At 35.8% G+C, this 23147-nt stretch overlaps 1 protein-coding gene across 1 annotated transcript in view; it reads left to right on the top strand.

Annotated features, from left to right (window-relative positions):
- Positions 1-23147, top strand: part of lrp2a (low density lipoprotein receptor-related protein 2a) — a 95306-nt gene that overhangs the window by 56167 nt on the left and 15992 nt on the right. Inside the window, 18 exon segments of the mRNA XM_043248836.1 lie at positions 708-873; positions 966-1124; positions 1800-2089; positions 2696-2896; positions 4423-4665; positions 4791-4916; positions 5089-5208; positions 7196-7327; positions 9063-9264; positions 9883-10178; positions 11526-12192; positions 13452-13622; positions 14577-14800; positions 16286-16463; positions 16558-16754; positions 17710-17955; positions 18066-18194; positions 19999-20118. Of these exon segments, the coding sequence (XP_043104771.1) occupies positions 708-873; positions 966-1124; positions 1800-2089; positions 2696-2896; positions 4423-4665; positions 4791-4916; positions 5089-5208; positions 7196-7327; positions 9063-9264; positions 9883-10178; positions 11526-12192; positions 13452-13622; positions 14577-14800; positions 16286-16463; positions 16558-16754; positions 17710-17955; positions 18066-18194; positions 19999-20118 (3867 nt within the window).

Raw genomic sequence — 23147 nt, 5'->3', positions numbered from 1 at the left:
AACTTTAAAAGTGATTTTTTTAAATCTTATTTACTCATCTTTTGGATTATGTAAAAATCCCAGATTTCCACATATTACCTGTGGTCCAGGGTAATTTAATACATGTAATCTGGATTACGTTATCAGGTAATAATCAGGTCATAATCATATTACCAATACTTTTTTTATATTACATGATAACATATTATTCACACAATGGCACTAATTTTTTTTCTAAAATTCTTCTATTATTATACATACATACACAGTCTTCCATCTTTTTCATAAACTCTTAAACCAGCTTTAGTTCATTCATGAACCCTATTTTGGGAAGCCCCGGTATAATGTAATGTTTAATACACTTCATGTTGTTGATTACAAAGAACGGAATATATATTTTAGGTCAAAAGTATTTAAAAATGGGGCAGACATTACCCAATGTGTGCAATCTACCCAACACTGAATAATATAATATAATTTAATATAAACCAAATGCAACCTATAGATTGTTCTGTAACATGCAATCTGATTTTTCAAAGCAATATTTTGTATTTGAAAAGACAGGCTGCCATAAGTACACAATGCCTTAGAGATGCACACACAGATATAACAGCCAAAAATAATAATATATACTGGTGATAACTGTTTATGCATTAAATTAAAAAGTTTGCAAACAAATTTTGTCTTTGCTTCTTATAAAGTTTTATAACATTTTCTTCTCTGTGGAGATCTGGGAGCTCCTGATGGCATTGCCTATGATTGGATCAATAAGAGGATCTATTACAGTGACTACATTAACCAGAGCATCAGCTCCATGGCCGTGGATGGGTCTCAGAGGACCGTTGTAGCCCAGGTGCCCAGACCCAGAGCCATCATGCTGGATCCGTGTAGAGGGTGAGGCTCTCATTCAGTTAGACTGTGATTTAGATATGTATTGAGCCATTTTATGATCTAATTTAAATGCATTTCTCGTTATATGTGGTCAGGTATATGTACTGGACCGACTGGGGAACCAATGCAAAGATAGAGCGTGCAACTCTGGGAGGAAACTTCAGGACAGAGATCGTCAACACTAGTCTGGTTTGGCCAAATGGTCTGACGCTGGACTATGATGATCAAAGACTGTACTGGGCAGATGCCAGCCTGTAAGATCGCAACTTTTTATTATATCCATAATATTTATAGTTATTTTAATTTAATTATGTACAATTTAATACAAATAATAATAAATAATCTATAATATATTGCATATATAATTCATGAAATATTTTTCATCCACATTATATATATGCACAAACAATGAACAAATGAACAAATATTTAATAATAAATTATAGTTATTATAAATATATATATATATATATATATATAGTGCTGTCAAATTCTTAAGTTTTTGTTTACGTAATATATGGGTGTGCCCTGTGTATATTAATTATATATATATATAATTACACACACAAGTAGTATATATTTTGTATTTACATGTATGTGTGTGTGTGTGTGTGTGTGTGTGTATATATATATATATATATATATATATATATATATATATACATATATACATATATATGCATTTCATATTCATCTATACATAATAAACATTCACAGTACACACATGCATTATGCAAACAAAAAAACATGGTATTTTAGATGCAATTAATCCCAATTAATCATCTGATAGCACTAACATATAGTTAATATTTGAATATATAACTGTAGCTGTTTTATAAATATAATTTATATATATAATTTATACTTAATAAATTTGAAATATTTGTGCTACATAATGATAAGAAAAGGTTTACTGTTCTCTCTATGCAGACAGAAGATCGAGAGATGCTCACTCACCGGCGCTAACCGCGAGGTCATCGTAAGCACCGCCATCTACCCGTTCGCGATGACGGTCTACGGTCAGCGTATCTACTGGACGGACTGGAACACACGCAGCATCTACCGTGCAAACAAGTACGACGGCTCCGACCAGAGAGTGATGCTACAAAACCTTCCCTCCCGGCCCATGGACATCCATGTGCTCTCCAACAGCAAACAGCAGCAGTGCAGCAGTCCCTGCGAACAGTTCAACGGTGGATGCAGCCATATTTGCACTCCAGGTTGGTTTTCAATGCTACTTATGTGTTTTATAGCCAATATCCTCCAAAAAACTAAAGCTGTATACTGAATAAACTCTTATTAGTAACTAATTTGGAACACTCCATTCAAAAGCCATTCAATGCATCGTTCAAATGCAGTAGCACTATAGTGTATCACGAATAATTATACTACTATGCAGACTATACAACTAGTAAGGCAAACTATACAACTTGACATAATGACCGTGCATGATATTGTCCTAAAAAAGTATTTACGGCTAACAAGCAAATAAAACAGGTATGTGGAAAATAATGTTTTTTAACCTTTAACCAACTCTGATACTCTTTATATTCTACACTGTACTTTGACTATACATAAATACATCTGTAATTAATTTATGTAATTACATTTATAATTACAGTAATGAAACCTTCCCATACCACCAAACCTGTCCCTAAACTTACCTGTATCCCACCTCAATAGCAGCAAAAATGGTTTGCAATACGATATGAGCACAAGAAGTATGTTGTACGTATTTTTTGGTGTAAGTACATAGTGGTTAAGGTTAAGTTTTAATGAGCATAAATGAAATAAATGTTGAAATGAAGAACACCGTTTTCCTTCAGGTCCTCAGGGAGCGGAGTGTCAGTGTCCCTCTGAGGGCCGCTGGTATCTGGCCGACAACAAACACTGTATCCCTGACAATGGCACACGCTGTCAGTCGGGACAGTTCACCTGCATGAACGGCCGCTGCATCCGTGCCCAGTGGAAATGCGACAACGACGACGACTGCGGGGACGGCAGCGACGAGCTCGAGCGGGTCTGCGGTGAGACTGTACATGTTCTTAGGAGGACTTGAAATCCTAAATTTAGAATAGTAGGCGGTTTTATGCAGACATTCAGCATATATGCCTGCGGCTTCGTATATGGTTTATCAGACATGTCCAAACTGGCATCTTGTGCACTTTCGAGGGTGAACTAAACCTAACATTAATATTTGTGCATGACTAAACTGCAAGCCTAATGTTAACAATCGAATCTCTTGTGAGTGTGTGTGTTTGCCCATGGATGAATTTTCCTCTCCTGCACTGCAGCGCAATCTTTCACTAACATGTTTCTTCTTGCTTTCTTTTTTTTTTTATTGCTTGCACAATCCGTTTAAATCTCTTGCTGCAGGTTCCAAGAGTCATTTCGTTTTTGGTGTGTATTCTCGCTTACCTCTCTGCATGTGTAGATAAAAGCTCTGTTCCAAAACCTAGAGTGCTGCCTACATAGGCAACATGATATAATGTCTTTGGGCCAAACCCTAAAGCAGGACTGCATTCATCCCTCGCAGATAATAGCATAATGCATCGTTTGATAAGTTACCCAGTTAACAAAAGAGTATGTTCTTAGAAAATTAGAGGATTTTGTTTTGTTTGGTTTTTAGTATCCGAATGTTAAGGGAACATTTTATTCTATAATTGTGCAAACATTGTGGGAATGTTATTTTTGAGCATTCACCGACCATTGTTTTAAAAATTATGTGAATGATATAATATAAATTTTTTAGAACGTTGTTAAAAGACAAGATAACATTAAACAAACAGTATAATAACATTACTGGAAAAAATTTTATTTTAGGGCTGCAAAGCAATAATTGTGCGTGTGTGTGTGTGTGTGTGTGATTAATTACATTCAAAATAAAAGTTTTTTATATAATATGTGTGTTTAGTATGTATATATATATATATATATATATATACACACACACACATGCATGTATGAATTTGGTTATATATTTAAAATATGTATAAAATATTTATATTTATACATGATTAATATACAGAGCACACACACACACAAGTATATTATCTAAACAAAAACTTATTTTAAATTTGAGTGAACCTTTTGCAGCCCTAGTTCATTTAAAAAGTTCTGAGAATGGCCCCTGTTAGCTGGGTACATGCACAAAGCAGTTAATTTTGGTTGTAAACATAATTATAATCCATTCAATACCGAAAAAGGGATTATACTATTGAATTTATAGCTTAACATGCTAATGCAAAATTCTACTGAAATCAGTCAGCAGACACTGAGGCAGCCTACAAGGATTTAGAACAGAGCCTTAGACTACGTAACATTTAATAACCATCCATAAACACATACTAACCTCTTCCACAATGCACCGCTCTCTCTCTGTCTCTCCTGCATGCAGTCCCACAAGCAGCAGCATTCATTTCACTCTCAGGTAAACTCAAATAGAGAGATAGGTAGAGGAGGTAGGCGGTGAGCTCCAGTAGTTCCTGTTAGCTCATTCAGCTCTTACAGCGAATTAATCTTTTTTGTATGCATTTTTTTTTTTGCACGGCAGCATTTCACACCTGCGAGCCCACCATGTTCACGTGTGGAAATGGCCGTTGCGTGCCGTATCACTACCGCTGCGATCATTATAATGACTGCGGGGATAACAGCGACGAGACCCGCTGCAATTTCCGCCCCTGCGACCCCAACACCGAGTTCACCTGCAACAACGGCCGCTGCATCGCACGGGAATACGTCTGCAACGGTATAAACAACTGCTACGACAATGGGACCTCGGATGAGCAGAACTGCAGTAAGTGCATGGTTACCAAAACAAGTCGCTGGGCGGTTTGTCAGCTACTGTATAAACAGCCTACAGATTAGTATTCATATGGTACGAAATAGCTGATTTTAGTGGGTTCTCGTTCTAAAACGCAGCTGAGAGGACATGTCAGCCGGAGCACACCAAATGCCAGACCACCAACATCTGCATCCCGCGCTCGTACCTGTGTGATGGAGATAATGATTGTGGTGACAACAGTGATGAGAGCCCAACACATTGTGGTGAGTTATGCTCCTTTTTGCTTTAATTAATGCCTCAATTCGGAGTGGCGTGGAACAATACCTCATAGGTTTGCTGGCCAGTCAAGCACACCAACACCATGGCCATTTAACCAACTTTTGGGGCTCAGTTAAATTAGTGACCCGTGTGTATATTTCTGGTTTATCTCCTCAGCCACATCCACATGTTCCCAGAACGAGTTCCGCTGCTCGAGCGGACGCTGTATTCCCGGACACTGGTACTGTGATGGAGGTACAGACTGCAATGATGGGTCTGATGAGCCCGTTACCTGTAGTAAGTACTACACATAACGTATTAAACATAACCATACCAAAGCTTGATTCTGATTGGCTGATGAGTGTTCTAAAGTGAACGTAGCTCTTGCGACGCAAAATAACCGAAACCCACAATGACACTGGCCAAATAAATAAATACAGTAATCAATATGGAAAAAATGTCCATGTTTTTGCCATAAAATTACATTTTGTTATGTATGGAATGCACATACTCTATCTCTCCCGCTTTCTCTCCTTCCTTCAGAGACAGTTTGCACACATTTGCACACTTTGTCTGCTATTAACAGCTCAAGACGCCGTTATCTGGCGCTCATTCTGTGTATGTGGCAGCAAGTTATTTTGGACATTACTGTTAAAAAAAACGACGAAAACACAGTAGCGTGAGGATGATGCTGTGTTTATCAAGGGAAACCGTCGCCCTTGTTTTTGGGTGGTGTGTTAATGATGGGTATCCTGCCTCGGTGGTTACCACGGTGATGGACTGAATGTCTGTCACAGGCAAATTGGCGGGAAATGACGTCAAACCTCCCCCTCATGTTGTGCTCCGCTGGTGATGCATGCAGGCACTTAGTGGAAAAATGAGGCAGACGTGGTGTATAAGAAACTGGTTGAGTTGGCAGAAAAAGACCAGTGTGTCTGCAATCAAATGCTTAAACGTTTGTGTGAGCTTGAGAGCTTCTTTTTCAGGAAATATCAGCTGTTCTGTTTGTGAAAAGTGTGTATATGTATATGCACATAAATTTGCATGTAAGTTTGATTTATGATGTTTAGATCCTTATATCAATAAGGTACAATAAGGTTAATACATTTAAATCAGAAAGAGCAATTGATGTTTTCATACTATATTAGATGCTATGCATTATTGTTTAGAAGTTAGGGGTCAGTTATTTTTTATATAAAATCTCTTTTCCTTATCAAGGGTGCATAAATTGGTTTTATTAAAAAAAAAATCTAACCAAATTTGGAGTTTTTAGACCAAAATGTTTAAAGCAGTTTTTCTTGTAAATATATTTTAATAAATAATGTATTGGTGTTTTTTTTGTGCTGTCAAATGATTAATTACGATTAAAAATCGATCATAAAAAATTTGGTTAAATAATATATGTGTGTGTGATATGTATATATAAATACACACACATACAGTATATACTTTGAACATATTTACATGTATTTATTTATATTATTTATACTACAGATAAACACATATCACCATAACATATTTTTCTTAAATACTGTACATATACATTTTGATTACTGTTATTATTGTCATATACTGTATGTGTGTGCATTTACATAGACAAAATAAATATGCACAGTACACTCGCATATATATTATGTAAATGCAATATATATTATTTTGGAATGCAATTAATCATTTGACAGCAGTAGATGCTAAAAAGGTCTTATATACCCTTGTGCTGTAGAAATAAATCATAGGGGAAAAAAGCACGAGCAAGTCATAACAGACCGGTGAATGAACATAACAATGCAAATGCAATACAATAACATGAGAAAGGTTTGCTCCTCTGAATGACAGCTGAGTGGTATCTGAAGTGTGTGTTGCTGTCTGGTGTGTGTCTGTGATGCCAGCGGTCAGTCCGGCCCTCTATTGTGTGTCGCATTCCTCCAAAGTGACGTGTAGCACACACACACACACACACACACACACACACCGGCCCTTCCTTTGACAGTGTCTGCCCCTTCCCCTCTCACACACACTGCCCCATCCTCTCGCTTTTGTCCCGTTAATCGCAGCACCCCTCGGCGCCTTTTGTTCCAGCGGGACACTAGAGAGAGGAATGCTTATTCTCTCCCAGAATTCCTCTGGCGGCGGAATCCCAGCACGTTTCTGGCCGCTCGGGACGGGATTTAACGGTTAAATGGATTACGCAGGCCGCGTGTTTCTCAGTTTCCTCTGAGATCGGTGCGAGACATGGCCCTCGGGCAGGTGGCTCTCCTCACCGCCGTGTGTTTCCTTCCTGCAGCCACCGTGGTGAGGACCTGCAACTCGGACCAGTTCCGCTGCGATGACGGAAGGTGCATCGCCTCGTCCTGGATCTGTGATGGAGACAACGACTGCGGGGACATGAGCGACGAGGACGAGAGACACACCTGTGGTCAGTGCTCTCATTTCACAGTGTACTATTTCTTAAGTAATCACCAAAAGTTTATGCTGCAAAAGTGCATATACTATAGGAAGTGATAGATTTAGATTTTTATCACTGATAGAGATTTACTTAATTGTAGTTTCCAAAAAAACAATATGCAGTAAAAACGGCTATATATATATATATATATATATATATATATATATATATATATATATATATATATATATATATATATATATAATTTTTATTTATAAATCACTCAACATATTTTCAAATGCATTTCAATTTCTGCATTTTTATACTAATAACTTTACAGCCATTAGACTACAACAGCAACAAAAAACACATGTAATATATATTATTATTATTATTGACATTTTTTGTTATTGTTGTTATATTTATGTGTATTTTAATCGTTGTAATTAATTTTTATTTTCATAGTTTTTTATGTATGATGTGTCTGAAGTAGAGTAGCATGCTTTTCAGTATGTTACTGTGCGCATATTTATTTAAATATTTTTTAACTCATTAATTAATTTATTTGTTTATTCATTCATTTAGATATTACTGTTTAGGTTTAGTTTTATTTCAGTTTTAGTTTTATTTTGCTTTGCCGTTTTTATTGATTTATTCAGATAAATTATATTATAGTAATATAATTACTAATTATATTATTCTTTTTATTTTGCTATTAGTCATTTTAACTTAAATTTGTTTTATTAATTTTTGAATGCAACATTCCTGCCCAGTATTTTATTTTATTTCAGATTTATTTTTGTTAACAAAAATATAAAATTTTTTGTTTTACAGTAATAACATTAGTCTCAAGTCATAATTAAATGTGCTACTATGGAAGCGCTTATTCAAGTTGTTTCATCCTTGACTTTTTGGCCGTGTTTAGTCTTACTGAATCACCTCCCTCAGTCCATCAGTAAAATACGGATGGGATCTGAGTGTAAGGAGTCTGCATTCCTGATTTCTCCTGCTTCACTCACTGCTTTGTGGATGAGTTTAGCTGGATCAGATCTCAAACTGTCCCTGTTCTCTCCAGAGGTTGCTCTTCTGTTTAATGGAGTACTATCAAGTTTGTCTAAAAAATGTAGTAAATGAAGTAAAAACACACACAGATTAGAGAACTGTTGATATACACGTGGTGTATAAAGCTGAATGCATTATATATATATATATATATATATATATATATATATATATATATATATATATATATATATATATTTGTAGTAATTTAAGTAATGTATTTTTATTAAATTATGAACATAATTATAAAAATATCAGTTAATATTGTCTTATTTAGTGTATTTAATATTATGAAAATATTTTGTAAACAATTTATATTTAATAGTTTTTAAATAATGTAATTATTAATTATTTTATATTGTCTTCATAGTATAATTATATAATTTATTATAAATGTAGTGTCCCTCTCGCTTCATAAGGCATCTTGGAGGAACTTTTTTGCACTTGCCGCAGTCCATTTCTCCTTTTCTATATGAAGGATGCTATATGAAGAATCTCCTCAAAACAAGATATCTTAATAGACAGCAGCGAATCCACTTTCACTCTGGAAGACTATGGTGCCTTAAAGTGCTGTCTAAGTAGGCAGCTTACAGGGTTTTTCGACAGAACCGTAATGGATCGCACAGATATATCATGCTGGGTTGAACAGTAAATGTTGTGGCATTTCTAAATTCCGCGCTCTCTTTTTGTCTCACGCACACAGCAAACCGTACCTGCTCTCCTCAGGAGTTCACCTGTGTAAATAACAGGCCTCCTCAGAGGAAGTGCATCCCGCGGGACTGGGTGTGTGACGGAGACGCAGATTGTTCGGACGCTTTCGATGAGCACCAGAACTGCACTCGCAGATCCTGCTCCGCCAACGAGTTCACCTGCAGCAATGGCCTCTGCATCCGCAACTCCTACAGGTTCGTTCTGTGTGAATGATATTATTATTATGCAATAATATACATTATTATATTTTTCAGAACGATAGAAATATAGAAGATGCATTGTATAATTTCAGTTGTCATTTTTAAAATAGTTAAACATATTTTTGTTAAAGAAATTACAGAATAATAATAAATACATACTATTTGTGCATTGTGTATATTGTATAATGCATTGCATTAAATATATTTTATTTAATTGTGTTTATATTTTATTTCTATGTACGTTTTATGTATTTTTAATGAAAGAGGGTGAAATGTGATAATAATAATAATAATAATTATAAATATAGAAAATGCATTGTATAATTTTTACATGCATATATTGTATCATGCATTATTAAATATAATACACTTTTATATATTTGTATATTTTTTAATAATAATAAAAATAATATTATATATTATTTATATTTTTAAATAAATTAATATTTTTTAGATCATTCTCTGTTATTTATTAGTTTAATATTTTTTGTTTAATATTTTTATTTTTTATGAAAGATAGTACTTTTATATGTTTATATCTTTAAAAGGACTGAATGAATTTGAATGTCTTGGTGATGTATTTGACCCCCTGCCGTGTGCTGTGTCTGTTAGGTGCGACCGTCGCAGTGATTGCGGAGACAGCAGCGACGAGCAGGGCTGCACCTATCAGCCGTGCCAACAGCACCAGTTCACCTGTCAGAACGGCCGCTGCGTCTCGCAGGATTTCATCTGCGACGGGGACAACGACTGCGGGGATGAATCGGACGAGCTGGATCACCTGTGCAGGACTCCAGCGCCCACCTGCCCGCCCGGAAACTTCCGCTGTGACAACGGAAACTGCGTTCCTTTCAGCGCGGTGTGCGACCGCAACGACGACTGCAACGACAACAGTGATGAGAAGGGCTGCGGTAAGCACTGCAACATCAAGTATTTTTGCATGCAATTTTGCTATGCCTTTGTGTCTCATTTCTATGTTACTACGCATGCAAATACCCTCTTAACAAATCATTTATTTATAAATCCACTGGATTTTTTTTTTTTTTTACAAAAGTAAATCATCGTTGCACGGTGGAATCAATTCATCATTGAAGCTGAATAACTATTCATTTATAAAAATCGAACATTCATTTATGTAAATGTAAAAGTGAACGCTGGTAGAGGGCATCGAGCCATCTGTAAAAATATCATATAGATTATGTCCATAAAGTGTGAGGAAAGCTGTCTTATAATGAAATTATTGCATTACTGAGTGTCTTTCGTGCAAGGGATGCGAGTGATAAATCAGGGTTATTATAGTTAGCAAAACACACCTGAAAAAAGAGCATATTATATATATGTAACAATTGATGTTAAATTTATACTTTGTCATATTTAACAAATTTTGTTACATTTTAAGGAAAAAACTTGATAGGTTAGGCAATTTTGATTAAAATATGCCAGCATTATTTTACATTGTACATTGCAATGCTATTATAGTTTTTATAAATATTGAGCATTTTTTAAATGTTTTATTTTTATATTCTCTGTTTTCATGTTCTTTTTAGTTATACTTAATAATAATAATTTTGTCATGTTTTTGTTGTTATGTTTTTATAACTTATATATAACATATATATATATATATATATATATATATATATATATATATATATATATATATATATATATATATATCCTACATAGAATTTGATGGTAGGAAAAAAAACAGCTTGGATTTCCACATTCTTAAAAATGTATTTTCAGCAGAAGAAAGAAACTCATTCAGGTTTAAAAGGATTAAATAATAGTATAAAAATAAAACATAATTTTAGTTGAATTATTCCTTTAATGTTAATGTTAAATGTTAAACTTTAATGTTAAAAAAAAACCATTAAAGGAATAATCATTAAATATTTTTGTATATATTTTAATATGCACAAACATATTAGTTCGACCAAATTTTGACATTTAACTCTCCCAAAACTGAAACCTTTACTTGACTTACAATTAATGCGCTTTCTAAGGATATAAAATCACTTTTGTGCATTTTTTTTGATGCTGACATCTTGATGTTTTTCTTTAAAATTATAATTTCTTTCTTGCTGCTATGTATAGGTTTCTGTGTAAGTACTGGTACTTCTGAATGGGTTGAGGCTGGGATTTAGCGCATTTGAAGTGGAATGAATGTACTATGCATTCACTCTCATTTTCGATCGAGTTGGCGTTTAGTCTTCTGAACACTTCGCATATAATCCGACTCCGTGTTTTCGTCTCAGGCATCAACGAGTGCACAGACCCATCCATGCACCACTGCGACCACAACTGCACCGACACTCCCACCAGCTTCATCTGCACCTGTCGCCACGGTTACCGCCTCATGTCCGACAGCAAGACGTGCGACGATGTGGACGAGTGCTCGGCGACGCCCAGCGTCTGCAGCCAGGTCTGCGAGAACACCATGGGCTCGTACGTGTGCAAGTGCGCCCCGGGCTACCTCCGCGAGCCCGACGGCCGCAGCTGCAGGCAGAACAGCAACATCAGCCCCTACCTGATCTTCAGCAACCGCTACTACCTGCGCAACCTCTCCACGGACGGAGAGGCCTACTCGCTGATCCTGCAGGGCCTCACTAGCGCGGTGGCGCTGGACTTCGATCGGGTGGACAGGCGCTTGTACTGGATCGACGTGGGCCGGAGGGTGTTGGAGCGGATGTTTTTTAACGGGACGGGGCGAGAGGTGGCGGTCAACGGCATCCTGCACGGCGAGGGCCTGGCGGTGGACTGGGTCGGGAGGAAGCTGTACTGGGTCGACAGCTTTCTCGACTGCATGAAGGTGTCGGAGCTGGACGGGCGCTTTGAGAGGAAGTTAGCGGAGCACTGCGTGGATGCTAATAATACGTACTGCTTTGAGAATCCCAGAGCCATCGTTCTGCATCCTAAGTTTGGGTGAGTTTCAGACCTGTAAAGACCCTCTCTATTTATCTTCACGCGTTCCAGAATTCTGCAGTTCATTGTCTCTCGAAGGTTATGATATAACAAACAACACATATATGTGATGCTGGGGCACGAAAGCAGTCATAAGCGGCTCGGGCATATTTGTAGCAGTAGCCAGCAATACATTGTATGGGTCAAAATGATCGATTTTTCTTTTATGGCAAAAATCATAGATAGATGAAAAAACTAGATAAAAACATACTTTTGAGAAGTAATATGCATTGCCAAGAATATATATATGTATGTGTGTATGTATGTATGTATTAAAAAAACCCTAATGACAAGGGTCACATATGTCCGGTCATAACCAGTCAAAAGTGAGGTTTATTCATCATCTGAAAGCTGAATAAATATATTGTGGCATGGTTTGTTGGATGAGATACAACTGTTTGAAATTCTGGAATCTGAGGATGCAAAAAAAATCTTAAAACTGAGAAAATCACAGTCAAATTCGTTCAAATTTAGTTCTTAGCAATGCATATTAGTAATCAAAAATTAGGTTTCAATATATTTACGGTAGGAAATTCAAAAATATCTTCATGGAACACAGTCTTTTAAAAAAAAAATTGCCCCATGCAATGGATTTTTGGCTATTTCTACAAATATACAATATATCACATATTACTTTATATGTGATTTATTTGTAATTTATAATATATTATAATTTGTAATATAATATGCATTTTTGAATTTATAATACATTAATTTTCTATTTATTTTGTTATTATTCTTTTTGGGGTTTATTTAGGTCATAACTGATATCATAAATCTATAATACTTACAAACATAGGTATTATGAATATTATAAATGTATTATGCACCTGATAATATGTATACTACATTCAAAAAATCATTTTGAACTTTTCCAATAAATGCTGTTCATCGAAGAGTTCCATAAAAATATGAAGCAGCACAACTGTTTTCAACACTGATAACCATAAGAAATGTGTCTTGAGTAGTATATTAGAATTATTTATGAAGGATCACGTGACACTGAAGACTTGCATAATGATGCCAAAAAAATCAGCTTTGCATTACAGGACTAAATGACATTTCACAACATATATCTAAATATTTAAAATTGTAATAAACTTTGCTGTTTGTACTGCGTTTTTGGTCAAGTAATTGCATCCTTGGTGAGCAGAAGTGACTCCAGAGTACTGTATGTGGCCTTTACATAGCTTTTAATATCAGATGTCATCTTTGCACAGATATGTGTACTGGACTGACTGGGGAGACAAAGCCTTCATTGGACGTGTCGGGATGGATGGGAATAACAAGTCGGCCATCATCACTACTAAGATCGAGTGGCCCAACGGTCTCACTATTGACTACACCAATGACAAGCTTTACTGGTCTGACGCTCACCTCAACTACATTGAGTAAGACTACCTCACCTTTACATCCTTTCATCAAGAGCACGGTAATTCATTACTGCAGATATGATCTGATTATAAAGGAAAAGAATCACAAATGATCAGTGTTTGCTGTCAAATCGCACAAATTACGATTCGGCCGGATTCAAGCATCTTTTTCCTCCATTAACATAGTGTGCCTTTAATTGCCTACATAGACTAATAAGCACTCGATCGGTGAGCGACTAATTAGCTCGCCGCGGCAGATTATGAATGCGTCAGGAAAAACAGCAGGAGACTGCATTTCAATAATTCGTTGTTAAACTAGTGCTTTTGCAGTTTTTCGGGTTTAGGAGATGAAGGCTTACGAGATGTTCGAAATAATATGAATTTATAGCATTCTTAAGATTATTCTCTATCATTCGCGTGAAAGTAAAATCAAAGGAGATTGAAATGAATATTCGTTTTTCTCATAAATGTTTCTTATTATTCATGCAAAAGTAAAAAAAAAAATAACCAAATGCTATGCAAATAGTTATTTATTCATTCAGTGTTTGAACTTTAAGGAAACGCTCAGCGTTTTGAAATTATAATAAATACCGATTTATAATATCTTACCATTATTATTATTTGTGCAAAAGTAAATAAGCATGTCCTTACAATGAAGCACTGTTTTTTTTTAATGCTTGAAATTATGAAGCATTAAATTAAATTAGAAAAACTAGCATGATTTATCATTTTCTTGATGCAGCATTTTAAACGCTTTGTTAATAAACGTGCAATTAATCGGCTAATTTGTGAAACGAATGACTACTAGACCTTCTTTAGTCAAGCTCAGTTTGATCAGTTTGTTTTAAATGAGTCACGTTTATCATTATATCATCATAGTTTTGACCATTTTTAAAATGCGGTCTCTCGACTAATAATGCACTGATAAAACGAGCGCGATAACCGTTATTAAAACTGCCCGTGTCTCCTCAGGTTCTCGGATCTGGACGGGAATCACCGGCACACGGTGTACGACGGCGTCCTGCCGCATCCCTTCGCGATCACAGTGTTCGAGGAAAACGTGTACTGGACGGACTGGAACACTCGAACCGTAGAGAAGGGCAACAAATACAACGGCTCCGGACGGGAGGCGCTCGTCAACACCACGCACCGGCCCTTCGACATCCACGTGTGCCATCCCTACCGCCAGCCCATAGGTGAGCCCGGGACAGAGTAACCCGAGCGGGACGCCCATTATCTCACGCCAGATCCTTATCGCTTCCTTTAAACGTCCACCGAGGCACTTAAGGGCCTCTGCCAATATTTACACAGTCCCGCACAATGCCGCCAGTCTCCGCTCGCCTGTCCTTTCTCGGACACAGGAAAGACTAAACTCTTTATCATTGCTGTAATGGCCAGGACAGATAGTTTAAACTCTTTATCCGTGGCTTTCTTTAGAAAGAGGAGCTACACCTACATGATGTGGAGCCGCATCCTGGTTCTTTGTAAGAGGATATAGTCTGATAGCCGGTGGTTTTCAAATGACTGCACAATTTACAACAGGGACTCAATTCAGTGATGCACGTTTATCGTATAAAAGTAAATAAAGCTGCGCTTAATGTAATGTTTGAACTTTATTTAGGATTTGAGACTGAATATTAAGCAATATTTTTTTATATTTTTCTCTATTATTTACAAAAAATGTTTTTATATTGAAATCTCAATTTAAAAACTAAATCTGTATGAAGTTAGAATAAATATTAATTGATTCTATTCTAATTTATTATAATACATATTAAATATTCTTACAATAATCTTTTTGATTATATGCGTAATTATATCAGTTAGTATTAGTTATTTTAGTATTTTTGCATATTTTTATTAGTCCTATCACATTTTTGTTCTTGATTATAAGAAAAATGTACTTAAGATCACCCCTACTATTCAATCGGCATTTATAATATTATCATTATTATTATTGTAATCCATTTTAATCATTAAATAAATTTCAAAGTTTAATTTTGAGGGCATTTAATCATTTTTGTACAAATAATAGAGAATAATCATATTATTCGATAATCATACGATTATGTAATATTTATTTTATTTTATTTATTGTTAACACTGAATTTTTAATTATTTAAAAAAAAATTTTTGTTATTCTTATGTTTTTTCCTTTTAATACAAAATAACAAAACAAACATATTATTTTTGCATTTATTCAGAACGGATAAATGAATCAGTCTCAGGAGCAGTCTCTCACACTATATCTCTCTTTTGTAGTTTTCATTTCATTTTATTCATTATAATTTCTATTTTAGGTATTTTAACAACATTTTTGTAAATTGAAAATAAAACGTGGCCTTGCTAACTAACCGAAATAAAACAGTTTAATTAATTAATTATATTTATTTATATTGTATCTCAGTTTGAAGTAATTTCATTTTAAATTAACTTTATTTTAAATATAAGAGTAATATACAATATTCTAAAAAATATTATTTTTTATTTCAAACAATAAACAAATTCCCCAGAATAGAAAATGTATTCAGCGTTAGAATCAAAATAAATATGCTAAATATTCTTAGTCATTCGGTACTTACTTCTGTGTTGATAGTTTTGATACGATTCTGATTAGTTGCATTTTTGAGAGCAGATAAATGGATCAGTGTGTCACGCTACAGTATATCTCTCCTCTGCAGTGACGAATCCCTGTGGGGTCAATAACGGAGGCTGTTCTCACCTGTGTCTCCTGCGAGCCGGAGGTCAGGGCTTCGCCTGCGAGTGTCCCGATCACTTCCTGACCGTGCAGATAGGAGGCGTCGCGCGCTGCCTGCCCATGTGTTCCAGCACTCAGTACAGATGTGCGGATAACGAACGGTCAGTGTCTGCCCCGCTGTGTACTACCTACATAGACGACTGCCTCACCAGCAAGCATCCTAACCGAAAGCGTGCCTTGTATCTGTTCTTAAAGCTGCATCCCTATCTGGTGGAAGTGTGACGGTCAGCGGGACTGCAGAGACGGTTCGGATGAGCCCTCCACGTGTCCGGTCCGGCACTGCAGACTGGGCCAGTTCCAGTGTGGTGACGGAAACTGCACCAGCCCACACTTCCTGTGTAACTCCAATCAGGACTGTCCCGATGGGTCGGACGAGGACACTGTGCTGTGTGGTACGGAAAAACTATCATATCTTATCAGTATCTGCAGCCAGGCTGGTGCTGTGGCCTAGTGGTTATAAATCTTGGCATGAAGCTGAAAAGTTGTAGGTTTGTACCCCATGATAAAATGTTGTAACGAACAGCAGGATTGTACTGCGTACATTTTTACTTAAACATTTTATTATATGAAGGGAAAACGTGCCAAAAAAAGACTTTCGTTATTAATTTTAAGCGATTCACTTTGAAGTTTTCGTTTTAAAACTGTGCTTTTTTCTTTCTTTTTTTAAACTTTCCAGTTAAGCTTTAACTTATTTTTAGTTGCAGTTTTTGTTTTTTGTTCTAAGGCAACATTTCTGATTTCCAGCTTTTTCATTTCTGAGTTTTGCAAGTTGAAATTTTATAAATGTAATATTTATATATATTATATAATATTTATATTTTCATTTAAACATTTATTAAAAAATGTGTTTTGAACGTTTTTAATTATTTATATACCTTTATATCGTTTAATAATTTTTTTAACATGTATTAGCTTTTTAGTTTTCATTTTAAATATGAATGATTTTTATTTGTTTCAATATTCCTATAGCTGCAGTTTTAATACTTGAACTTCTAGTACTCTTCAGATCATTTTTATTCACATTTCAAACTACATTTTAGTTGAGGTTTTAGTGTTTTGGTTGTGCTTTTGTAGTAATTTATGTAGTTTTTATTTCATTTAATTTCATTCATTTTTATTTCTATTTTAGGTATTTTATCCATTTAAAATTAAAGCGTGCCCTTAACTGACTGAAATAAAAAAGTTTGTTTTAATATTTTTTAATATATTTTATTTCAGTTAACATGCATTTTATTTTAAGTGGCATGCTTTTGTTGCAGTTATAGTTGCAGTTAACTACAGATACTATATAACAGATATTGATTAAATTGATTAAACTGTTGCCGTGTATTTGTGAATGCTCTTCAGCCACGCATCAGTGTGAGTCTCATCAGTGGCAGTGTGCCAACAAGCGCTGCATCTCCGAGGCCTGGCAGTGCGACGGGGAGAACGACTGCGGCGACGGATCCGACGAGGATCCCGCTCACTGCTCCAGCAGGACCTGCAGACCCGGACAGTTCAAGTGCAGGAACGGCCGCTGCATCCCGCAGAGCTGGAAGTGTGACGTGGACGACGACTGCGGAGACAACTCGGACGAGCCCATCGACGAATGCAGTGAGCTGCCCGCTCCTTACAGCAGCGTTTAAATAGAAAATAGCAAACGTTACGCGGCGTGAAGGGTGTTATGAAGTGTTGTTAATCATCTGCGGGGTTGATGCTTGCAGTGGGTCCGGCGTACAGATGTGACAATCACACAGAGTTCGACTGCAGGACAAACTACCGCTGTGTTCCTCTGTGGGCCGTGTGCAACGGTCACAACGACTGCAGGGACAACAGCGATGAACAAAACTGTGGTGAGACATCAGAAAGCACACGACTGAAGTCGCATATGTGACCCTGGGCCACAAAACCAGTCATAAAGGTCAATTTTTCGAAATTGGGATGTATGCATCACCTGAAAGCTGAATAAGTTTGTTAGAGTCAGACAATATTTGGCTGAGATGAAACTAGTATTTAAAAAAAACGAAATACTGAGAAAATCATCTTTAAAATCGTCCAAATGAAGTTCTAAGCCATGCATATCACTAATTAAAAATTACGTTTTAATATATTCATGATAGGAAATAAAAGAAAAATCAATCATTTTGACCCATAAAATGTATTTTTGTCTATTGCTACAAATATACCACAGCAACTTAAGGCAAATTTATTACATTATTGAAAACAATATTCTTGCTTGCAACTGAAAGTAATGTAGATATTTATTAATAAAATTGTAAAGTAATAGCAAAAGTATAATGATGAAAAATGCAAATTACTATACAAAGATTACTCAGAAACAGATATTAAATATTAATTGTAGATATTAACATTTTTTTATTAAAAATATTTAAACAATGTATTTAATCTAGCTTTGTAATAAACCTGGCCTTATTTATTTTGAGTTTTGAGTATTTAAATGTGTACATATACATATAAATAAATATAAAACATAAAACATTAAACATAAAAATCTAAAATAAAAAGTAAAAATTATTCAAGACTGTAACTGTTTTTATTCAGACGTCAATGCTTACAACACAAAAATGTAGATATTTATTAAAAATAATAAATTACTTTTAGAATTAATAATATTAAATAAAAAATAATTAAAATGTACAAATTGTTAGGAAAAAATATTAATAAAAATCGGTAAATCTTTATGTTGATACATTTTTGAAAATAAAAGATGTCCAGCTTTTAGTTTTTGTGTATTAAAATGAAAAAACTGGTACAATTTATTTTCATTTTTTAATAAGAATTTTATATATATATTTTATATATATATATTATATATATATATATAATTTTATATATATATTATATATATATATATATATTATATATCATTGCTCACTTTGCAACAACCGATGATATTCAAGTCCCATGCTGCTTTTATTTTTCTGGTTTGATAAGAGTTTCCATTTCATGCTGATTTCAACAAAAATTTACAAACACTTTTAAATTTCCTTATCACTGCTGTTGTGTGTGTTTGCCACGATGGATTGAAATCATGAGGAGTTATACCTCCTCTCACACATTAGTGAGTGTCGGTTCAGTCCATCTGTGATGGACGGGCCCTTGCTGACCCCTCCTCCTGTCTGGGGCCACACCGCTGATTTATGTGTGCGTGAGGTATGTCTGTGTCAGGCACCGCTGTGTGTGTGTGTGTGTGTGTGTGTGTGATCATTGTTTCAGTAAGGGTCGAGAGGTTTTACTGTACTATTACTGGTCTGTTGTCAGTAATCTGACCGATGTAAACACACACACACACACACACACACACACACGTAGCCCTAGTTCTCTCAGGTCTTATCAGCTCCCTCTCGCTCTGTTAGTGCCATCCTACACAGAGAGGAGAGATCGCCCCAATCTGACTGTAAGAATGTGCCGCCCGGGTCAGGTGGGGCACCTCTGAACCTCTGTTTTCCTTTCCTCCGTCTACAATAATGTACATTTTAATGCCTCGTTACTATCCATCTCTTCATTAAAGCACATGCAGCTGGTGTTAAATGTCCTCTAATGTACTGGTAGTTAACATCAGAGAGACCGAGACAGAGGTCTGCGTGTCTGTCTCTGTTTAACGTTAGCTGGTGTGTGTCTGTGTTGTGTTTTCAGAGGAGTTGACCTGTGAGCCGGCGGGTGATTTCCGCTGTGATAACCACCAGTGCGTCCCCCTGCGCTGGCGCTGCGACGGAGACAACGACTGCGGCGACGGATCTGACGAACGCAGCTGCAGTGAGTACCAGCAACGACCTCTCGGGTTCAGTCAGTTCAATATTACAAAACAGCAAAGCAGAGAGATAGTTAAGATAGTTAATAATAGTCATTATTTACTCAGCTTTTGAGGACTGGGGCTGTCAAGCTGCAGAAATGAAAATAAACTGCAAAATAAATATTATAAACGGTCTGTTTATGTTCCTTTTAAATTAAATATGGTGCCTTTTGAAGTGCCCCTATTATGGGTTATGAAAGGTTCATATTTTGGTTTTGGGAGTCCCAAAAAACAGATTGACATGCAAAGTAAAAAACGCTTTAATTTTCTTATAATATGCATTTATTTTTACATTTTTGCATTGTTTAAAAACCCCAAACTTGTTGGGATAGTTCACCCAAAAATAACAATTCTGTCATTATTAACTCACCCTCAAGTTGTTGCAAACCGGCATGCATTGGGTTCTTCTGCTGAACACAAAAGATGATATTTGGAATAATGTGGGAATCAAACAGTTTCTGGTCTCCATTAACATAGCATTTTTTTTACATAGTAAGTAAATCAGTGGGGTCCGGCAACTATTAGGCTACGAGCACTCTTCTTTAAAATGAAACTTTACATTCAAAAGAAGAAAGAAATTGTTTCTTTATATTTTTATTTACTCGTTACATAAAGCTATTGTATGACTTCTGAAGACTTAAAAAATGTGACCCTGGAGCACAAAAGCATTAGCACGGGTATATATGTAGCAAACCAACAATACATTGTATTGGTCAAAATATACATTTTTGTGCTTAAAATCATACGATAGATAATGTTCCACAAAGATATTTAGGAAATTTCATACCATAAATATATCAAAACTTCATTTTTGATTAGCAATATGAATTGCCAGAGACAATGGACAACTTTAAAGGCTATTTTCACAATATTTAGATTTTGTGGCACCCAGATATCCTTTCCTAAAATCATATTTATTCTGCTTTGATGTATAAATCTCAATAATAATAAAGACACTTATACCTGGTTTTATACCTGGACTAGGCTAACATATACACAACATATAAAAAAATGTAGACCTCCCGACTCAAAATTTATTAGCGACTAGTTGCATCTAATTTTTTCCATAGGCCCAATTGAATGTATTGTTTTTTTAATTGTGGCAACAGTTGTCCCAACAGAAAACTGTGCAGGGCAGTACAGAAATTCAATTGGGCTGATGGAAATAATTTGATGCAACAAGTCAATAGAAAAGTTGGGAGGTCCAAACATTTTTTACAGTGTATAAATAATGCAAAATCTACTTCTGTTCTGTGTTTATGTCATGTAAGTGCTTCACAAAGAATAGTTCAGTTATCCTTTAACGTTTCACTTTCTCTGTGTTTATTACTGCATTATCACTGGATGAACTGTTTCCTCAATAAGACAGAAAGACACCTGTAGGTTTGATTTACCAGAGAAACAGTAACAGTAAAAACAAAGATGAAGCGATTGAGAGGAACAAATTGGGTAGGAGATGACGTGACGGCAGACAAGGTGCTGTGAGGTGTGAAAGGTTGACAAATGGTCTGCTCTAAACTTTTAAGCTGCATGTTGAAAGCATTGCTGATTTTTTCAGCACTTTTTCCTCCCTGCAGAAGAGCTGTAGGGGTGGTAAGCGTGGGTCACTCCCCTGATGAATGCATGCTATGAACTCACCTCCCAAAAATGGCCCTGAAGAGCAAGCTGCGTCTCATCACAGACTAATCACTGCCCTCATTTGTGTCTTTTTGTAAAACTGGTGCGTCGGTTGTATTTTGGCCGTATTGACACTGTCTAAAAATGTAGAATTTACTTTTGCATTCTGATAAAGCTTAGTTCATCCTCTGAACACAATTTAAGATATTTGTGATGAAAACCGGGAGGCTTGTGACTGTCCCATTGACTGCCAAGTTGATTACACTGTCTTAGTCCAGAAAAGATTGTCAGAATGGTTCATCTGCAATCAGCGGTGCAATCAGAGTTTTATGAAGCTACGAATATTTTTTGTACGGAAAGAAAATAAAAATAACGACTTTGTCAGTAATTTGTCTCTCCTCGTCACTGTAGTGCAATTTTAGACAATATCCACTGAGCGCAAACTACGCACTCTCTTCAGTCAGCTACGATATGATTTCTATGTGTATTTACACTTTGATTTGAACAAAAACAGCGCTTCCTTGTGGCGAACAAAATGGCGCTACAGTAAAAGGCAGAGATGGATATAAGACAAATTATTGAATAAAGTTGTTTTTTTGTTTTTTTGCGTAAATAAAGTATTCTCGTCACTTCATAAAATTCAGATTGAACCACTGATAGTTGATGGAGTATTTTGACGATGATTTTCATACTTTTCTGCTCCTTAAAAGTGTAATTAACTTGGCCGTCAATGGGTCAGTCACAAGCCTCCTGGTTTTCCCTTTAAATGTAGACAAGTGATAGATGCCCGTCTTTGGCCATTGCCACCCCATCCTTGCTGCAAAAAAACGATTAAACCAGCCAAAACTTGTTTGCTAGTTGTTTCGATATGATTTTTCAGCCTAGCTAAAGCTTAAAACCAGTTTAAAACCAGCCAATGGACCATTCTGTTCTTGTGAAAATAATGTGTGTTTAAGCAAAATGTACAATGCAGTTATAAAAAAATTATTTGCTGTACATTTTCTCAACTTCAGGCCATGCAAGATGTAGATGAGTTTGGATCATTTGCTCACCATCGCCCTCAGAATGAGAGTCCAATCAGATGATAAAAACATTTAAATAATCCACACCGGTAAATCAGTTCATGGCTTGTAAAACTATGTGTTTTTAAGAAACAAATCCATCTTTAAGACAAAAAATTGATTCTTACTGGGTTCATATGGATTACTTGTGGATTATTGTGATGTTTTTTCGGCTGTTTGGACTCTGACGTGGATTCATTACTGAGAAAGTAATATCATGCTGAGTTGTCGCGTGAGCTAATCCTTTAGTAATACTTGTGGTAAAATCACTTTGGCATATATCTCTTATATATTAGGGCTTATTGCTTTAGTCT

This window comes from Puntigrus tetrazona, chromosome 9 (genome assembly GCF_018831695.1).
Source record: "Puntigrus tetrazona isolate hp1 chromosome 9, ASM1883169v1, whole genome shotgun sequence".
Taxonomy (NCBI): domain Eukaryota; kingdom Metazoa; phylum Chordata; class Actinopteri; order Cypriniformes; family Cyprinidae; genus Puntigrus; species Puntigrus tetrazona.
Note: the sequence above shows the minus strand (reverse complement) of the source record. Positions and strands in the feature narration are given on the sequence as shown.